This window comes from Fukomys damarensis, unplaced genomic scaffold (assembly GCF_012274545.1).
Source record: "Fukomys damarensis isolate Sample0158 unplaced genomic scaffold, DMR_v1.0_HiC HiC_scaffold_26, whole genome shotgun sequence".
Taxonomy (NCBI): Eukaryota; Metazoa; Chordata; class Mammalia; order Rodentia; family Bathyergidae; genus Fukomys; species Fukomys damarensis.
The window spans coordinates 34,024,663-34,032,084 of NW_022900938.1; the positions used below are offsets into that span (position 1 = coordinate 34,024,663).

The following is a 7,422-nucleotide window of genomic DNA, read 5'->3' on the forward strand; positions in this document are numbered from 1 at the left end:
ATTTTTTTTTTTTTTTTTTTTTTTTTTACTGGTGAAAATTACCTTATAAATTACTTCGAGTAATTTAATCTTTTTTCTACTCCTGCTAAACGTATAAGTATGAAGGAAGTATAACAACACTTCCCTGTAAAGAGATGTAGTAATTCTGGCAGTACTTCATGAATCACTTAATCAGTGTTCAAGCAGAACTGATGTCCTTGACATATATAATCCATCTTGATTACTCCCACATCTGATTTGCACCATTTCTGAAATCCAACAACTACACACACGAAGAACTGGTAGCCTGTTTTCACATTATAGTTTTATTAGAGGAAACTCATATGTTAACGTCACAAACGGAATGTTGATTCCTATAGTGAGTCTGCTCATAATCTTTTGAAAACAGTTATTTTCTCTCTAACAAATGTATGAGATTAGCAGTGCTAGGATGGGACATTATTATTACTTAATAGGAAAATGGGATTAGGTAATCTATTAGTTTAATATATTTGGAAGTAGCATGTTTATTTTTATAGGTAAGCCACGTCTATTTGTTTATGCTACATTCTGAAGAACACTTCAAGAGCTGTCATAGAGGCAACTGGCATGGAAATATAAAAGCATCCCAAAGTTGAACAGCATAGACTAGGTTTGTCTCATATTTTCCACTTCGGAAAGGTATTTTTGTGCTCACTGGTGTGACAACAGAAGTTCCTATTCTGCCACTCTTTTCTCTCTTAAATTGTAATAATTTGGAAATTTAAAACAATTTTTAACCCAAATCACAGTGATTCATACTTTCTACATCCACTTGGTCATTTCACCCAACCCTCTACTCACTCACTTCTTGTCCACATCATATATTTTTCTCCTTCCTATAAAAAAGCTGCAGCAGAGACTTTATAGGTCAGAAATGTAAAGCACAACAGGTGAAGACTCATAATACACAATTGTATGTGCACTTGAACAAGTAAGACAAAGACTTTGTTATCTTTGTTGCTTGGAGCGCACTTTTCCTCCAGATGATAGCATGGAATCCCAGGATTGTTTAAAACCAAAAAGTCTCCACCCAGTATGTACTACAGAAATTAAAACTAAGCTTTTCTGTTAATGTTAGAAGAGTTAGAGGATGTTTAGATTAGGACTTTATAGTCTTCAACTAGATCCACAGCTGAATCTATAGACCAAAAATCAAGAAGTCCAATGGAAAACAACAACAGTAATAATACTAACTCATGTTTACTGACATCTTGCCACTTCCCATGGTACTGTGTGGGAGCTTTTTATGGGCTGTTTAATGAAATAGCCTTAACATCCCTCCCTACAAGGTCAGTATTATGAATATTCCTCATTCAAAGAAGAAAGATGAGGCTTGCAAAGATCACATATCTGCCTAGAGTTAGACGACTGGTCTGTGGTAGATTTGCTGAAGCCAGAGCTCTTTACCACTAGCTATTAGACTACCTGTCCAGCATATGCATATAAACCGAGGGCTAGACATTGGCTGCAGATCTGGATACATTTGAATATGCATATTATGTAGAAGCTGAACTACAGAACCATTATTGTAAATTAATTATCCTTTAATGAAAAATTAATGGAACTCTGGGATAACAGGAAGTGATTAGCAGATTACAACAGAAATTAAGGGTAACATTCTACCAAGGCGTGGAAAAGTAGAAAGGAGTATTGGCGGGAAGGCTAATTATCAGAGTCCATATCTCTTTGGTGAGAGGTGAATTTGATTTTGAGTGACTATTACTAATAACCATAGAAACATGGTCTTCATTAGGAAAACAAATTTCCTGATCTAAATGAAATCTCACAGAACCATTCATTCTCTGGCTCCCCACTGCCACTCCCTTCTCTTTTGCTCTGATGTATGGTGATCAAAGCAATCTTCTGACAACTAATTTAAACTCCTTAAACACATGACTAGACAAAAGGTTATCAATTATTAAATGAGGTGTGGCTTGTATTGACATATCGACAACTTTTTAAACTGTGTCTTAAATGATGTTGGTTACTGTAAATCAGCTCTTCTGGTCCCAGTTAAGTTTGGAGAATCCACAAGAGCTTTGCCAAAGTGAATCATTATTCCTCAAACCCAGATACAAAGAGGCTCACTCTGTACTGTCCCAGGTCTCTTGGCACTGCCTGGGCCCTGCTCTGCCCCTTCCATGTGACACAACCTGCTCCAAGCCCCAGTCATTTTAGGGAAACCTGGTAATGGCCCTTCAGAATTTTGAACAAAACTAGGAAATAAATGTAACAGGGGAGGCTAGGCAAAGGGAGAGAAAACAAGTTTCTGGGACTGACCAGGTAATCTGACCTGAGGTAAGTTCAGCAATCATAGAGCTAAGCAGAAGCAACAGCTGGCATGTCCCATCAGTAGCAAGCACTTACTGAACTTCAGTGGTGTATTCAGTAGACTTGGTGCTTAGGTCAATAAACCAAGACGTGATTGCCACCTTCAAAAATCCCATGAGAAAATAATTTCATAATTATTATGCAATAATTATGGGTGATTTTCAGCCCAGCTGCTCACCACAGTCTGGTAGCAGGCGGGTAGCTATTGTGTATTCCCACAGCATTTCTATAGGAAATTCACCCAAATCCCTTCCTGCAGCTGTAGGAGGGGAGCTCAGGGTTATATCACAAAATACCTCCTTTCCTCACGTGCCTATGTAACCTCTGGTTTCTACTGCTATCCAGGAGCTCCAGTACCTCTCGTATCTAGGTGTTGTGTTAGCAAGTGTCTGGAACATCCACCTGCTGCTGCCTGACCCACCCAACAAGGCTACTCCTGAAAAAGTTCATTCCAAAGCAAAATATTGCTACCTTTCTACCCTTAATGGATCCAGCACAGGAAGCAACTGTGGAGAAGCATTACCTTCTCACCAGCACTGAATAATGTAGTAGGACACAAAGCAGCACTTCTCTTATAACGTCTTGGTTTTCCACAATAACTGGGAAGGTAGAGATTTTTATGTCAGAGACTCTTGATTCTGCTAACCATAGTCCTAACAAACAGGCTTTTTTTCTGAAGGAAACCAAAGTACCATTACGATCCCCTGACCCCCAGTGGCCCTCCCCTCTTGCGCTGAGTATTAGTGCTTTCTATCCAGTTGTGGTGAGCACTTTCTCTCAGCAGTACCATTAAGTAACTGACAGGTATCCCTGTCCCTACATGGGCAATGAGGTCTTAGATCAGAGTTCTCCCATTGGCTCCAGCAAGTCCTTTTATGCTTCCCAAGAAACTTCTCTTTGATATAAAGAAAGCCCTTTAGGTGAACACTACCTGTCAGCTCCAGCTCTTAGATATGCACCCTAGGATCCTCAAAGTACTACCTAATTATATATGAAAATTGCATATCACATATTTTCTTATTCTCTTACAGATAAAGGAATATTCATTATCCAAAGTGAGAGCCTCAAGAAATGCATTCAAGTGGGTAAATCTGTACTGACCTTGGAGGACTGCAAACAGCCAAATGAGAACATGCTGTGGAAATGGGTTTCATATCACCACCTCTTTAACCTGGGAGCCAGTGGTTGCCTGGGTCTGAATTTATCTAATCCAGAGCAGCCGTTAGGCATATATGAATGTGATTCCACGGATGTTTCGTTGAGATGGCACTGTAACAGGAAGATGATCGTGGGCCCACTCCAGTACATGGTCCAAGTGCAGCATGATAACACCGTGATGGCCTCGTGGAAACATCTTCACAAGTGGGTTTCCTATATGTCAGGTGGTGGAGATATTTGCGAACACCTTCACAAAGGTAAAATTAATTTACCTCAAAGCATCTGTGAAGGGGTATACAGTATTTAGAAAATATTCCATGGTTCGTAAAGCACTCTGTGGAAGAAGTCCACAGAGCCTGCAATGCCAAGAGACTTATGGTAAATATGTTTTAGTGGCTTCCTTGCTTATAGTAAAAGAATTACCGATGTCTTACAATAGACATTCTGAATTCTGCTACAGTGGCAGAACTTGTCCGAATTTGAAGGCACTGAAAGAAAAACCTAACTCGGGAAATCAATGGAAAGAAGAAGAAAGAATAAGCAGGAGAGAGAAAAGGGAGAGATACTTGAAGTGAAGGATGTTGTCATAAAAAATATGGTAATGTTTCTGCCGCCACTCCTCTTATTGTAGCACCTCAGCCATCTGTGAGGAAGGCGGGGAGGACGCTCAAAAGCCTCCTCGCTCCTGCCTGCCATCCACGTGATGGTCATGCTTCACACACTGGAAGATAAATTGCACACTACTGTCAAGGTTTATTTGGTGTGTGCCAACCATGGCTTGTGGGAAGGATGATTTATAAGGGAAACTTTCCTTTTCCATAATTCTGTTATTATTTTTGGCATTTTTAAACTGAAAAAAAAAGAAAAGAAAAGCAAGTCACACAGTTAAATTCTGACACCCCAACCATGTCTCTCAGAGTTTGTTTTGTTGTTCATCTATTCATCACCTGAACACTCATCTATCCAGCACTGACTCCTCATCAGGCACAGTGCCAGGCACCTGGTTTATAAAGGCCAACAAGAAGATAGATGTGCCCCTCGGGGAGCTCTGTAGAATTACGCTTTAATGTAAGCATATCCTCCTAAAAGCTCCACAGCAGTCCTTAGAGGAAGAGCAAGGAGCTCCTAAGGCCCAAGACTGGACCTTTCCCTATAGCTACAAGGAATCAGTGAAGAGTAAGGTTCTTTCAAGACTCACTATAATCAAGCCAGTGCTGTAAAGCAGCACTCTGAAAATCCTGCATTTCTAAGAAAGAATATGATCCTGTGCTTTGTGTTAACTTTTTAGCCATATTCACACACTAACAATTCACACAGGGAAAAATGTGTTTGCTGTTGGTAGAAAGCAATGAAACAAAATAACATGCCCTGTCCTGAATGACCTCTACTTCCTAAGCAAGCCTAACTGCTTAGGCTGGCAATATTGTTGTCAGCTCAACCCAGTCCCTGCCAACTATAGAAAAGTAGGGGATCTCCATGGTGAACCTTTTGTTCAGGAGCCAGTGACTTAATTGAGGGTAGCCTTGATTCCTCTCACCATAGAAAGCCCCGATGAAGTCACAAAAATGGTTTTGATTCTTGCTTAAGGTCAAAGCTGATAGATTATAGCAATACTGTGATGAAGCAGCCAGCAGGCCACCTCTGCGTGATCATCTCTCTCTAGGCCACTGTGGAAGCTGCCTAGCCAGCACATTTCACCCTCTCCATTTGCTCTACTGCACCTGATTGATTTGTCAGCAATGGAAATCTGATCTTTTCACTTTCCCATGCAAAGCCTACCATTGGTACCCACCACCTTCAGAGTAAAAGCCAAACACTATAACAACATGGCAGAGACAGTCTGTGTGAGCAGATGCTGCCTATTTCCTTGATTCCCCTTCCTCTAGAGTAGGGATGGTGAACCTTTTAGAGCTTTCAATGATACAAACAGCCCACTGTGGCACATGTGCCGTAGAATTGCCACCAGTGCCCTAGAGCTTCCTTGCTTTTCCTCATTCACCCCCCCCACATTTTTTTTCTCCAGTCTTTTATACTTGTTGTTTCTTCTGCTTGGACAACACTTTTCCTAAGTGCCTCGCTTCACCTAGTTTTTATTCAGAGAGGCCATCCACTAACCAACTCACCTAAAATGGTACCTTTCTACTCCTTCACACACACACACAAACACACACACACACACACACACACACACACGCGCACACACACTGTTCTTCTTGCCCTACTTTTTTTTCATGGCACTTATTACTACCTGAAATTACACAATTTTTTGTATATTTGCTTTATCTTTATCTCTCACTAAACCAAAAAAAAAAAAAAGAATATTTGCTAGTTTGTTCACTGCTATCTTCCCAGTGCAGAGTACATTAGATACTCGATTAATACATATTGAATGAATAAATTAATAAATGCAGATGAAACCATTAGGTATTAGATGCTGATGGCTGATGTCTTTGGGGACTGTCAGATATTTTACAGAAAAATCTTCATTAAATTTTCCTTTTCATCCATCACAAATATGCTACTGTAGCAACACATCATGGTAAATAAGCAGGTAGATAAGTACATAAGCAAACCATTTGCCAGTACTTCTTCTGAGCCCAGAACTTGGCCTAGTCCTACAAACACTAGATGATGAGTTCCCAAAGGCTCTCTGAGGTTTAGCAAGTGCCTCCTCCTAGACGGTTTCCCCCCAATAAAGGTGTGTTAACCAGACGACAATTTCCAAAGCTGAAGCTGGCATTGTAAACTTGACTTTGCACATTTTTTTTCTCCTAGACATGTATACAATCAAGGGGAATGACCATGGGATGCCGTGTGTGTTTCCCTTCCAGTACAAGAATCAGTGGCATCACAAATGTACCCGGGAAGGTCGGGAAGATGACTCGCTGTGGTGTGCAACTACAAGCCGATACGAAAGAGATGAGAAGTGGGGATTTTGCCCAGATCCCAGTAAGAATGAATCCAGTTTTCTCCATGTGACATAAATGAATCAAGGATGATTAGAAAGTTTTTAGAAAAGCACCGGGGTTAATATATTGAAGTCTGAATAAGCACTTTGATTCCATTAATCCAGATTTGATTTGGGGTTTATTTTTCCTTGAAGACAATTCTGATGTATATTGTTTTATTTTCCTTACCTTCAAAAGATGTTAATTAGTCATTCTTCATTAAGCTTAGTGCAGAAGGATCCTTTAACTGGAATCACATTATAATACTCTGTTCTCATTAATCTCAGCTTCTCGGCAGGATGCTTCAAAACAAACCTCAATTCATATAAAACCCAGTTATCCTTTCAACCCACTGCCTCTTATGAGCTGCCCTAATTTCTCTACTTCAGGACTGCTTGTCTTGCCCGTTGTCAGGTCCAGGCATCAGCTGACCCCTTGATAATCTATCCATAAAAATCGCACTTTCATTCATTATTTCTCAACAATGGATTTTCATCTTGAGTTGCTTTCCTTACTACTTACTATCTACTTATAACTTCAAAATCTCTTTCTCTTCTTAACTTGATTTTCAAAGTCCTTTGAGAGATGCAATGTTTTAACTTTTTTCTGTGACAGCGCCTTTTTATTTTTATTTTATCTTACTCATATTCAACTAAAACATTTCCAATTGTCTCTACTTATTGGAGAATATTTATACTTTCTGTATTCCATTTCCCTCACCTTGATTTCTGCAAGTCAGAGTATAGCTTTATAATCTCTTCAGATTCCATACCTCCCCTCCATACATAAAATATAAAAATTAATTTAAAATAAAAGCAAATTGAAGAGAGTAACACCAAAGAGTCTGATTCATAAATTATCTGTAGAATTGTTTCTTAACCTAACAGCTAATATGGCTTAGTAAATAAGAGACTATAGGCTTTAAAATTTGAAAGCCAGGACTGGAGATAATGAGGTTGGAGGC

General features: G+C 39.7%; 1 protein-coding gene across 3 annotated transcripts in view; it reads left to right on the top strand.

Moving 5' to 3' along the window:
* Pla2r1 (phospholipase A2 receptor 1) overlaps positions 1-7,422 on the top strand; it is a 116,476-nt gene that overhangs the window by 12,700 nt on the left and 96,354 nt on the right. For all 3 annotated transcript variants that reach the window (XM_010606814.3, XM_010606816.3, XM_010606815.3), the window contains exons 2-3: positions 3,384-3,767; positions 6,286-6,459. In XM_010606814.3, coding sequence (XP_010605116.1) covers positions 3,384-3,767; positions 6,286-6,459 — 558 coding nt within the window. The remainder of the gene's footprint in view (positions 1-3,383; positions 3,768-6,285; positions 6,460-7,422) is intronic.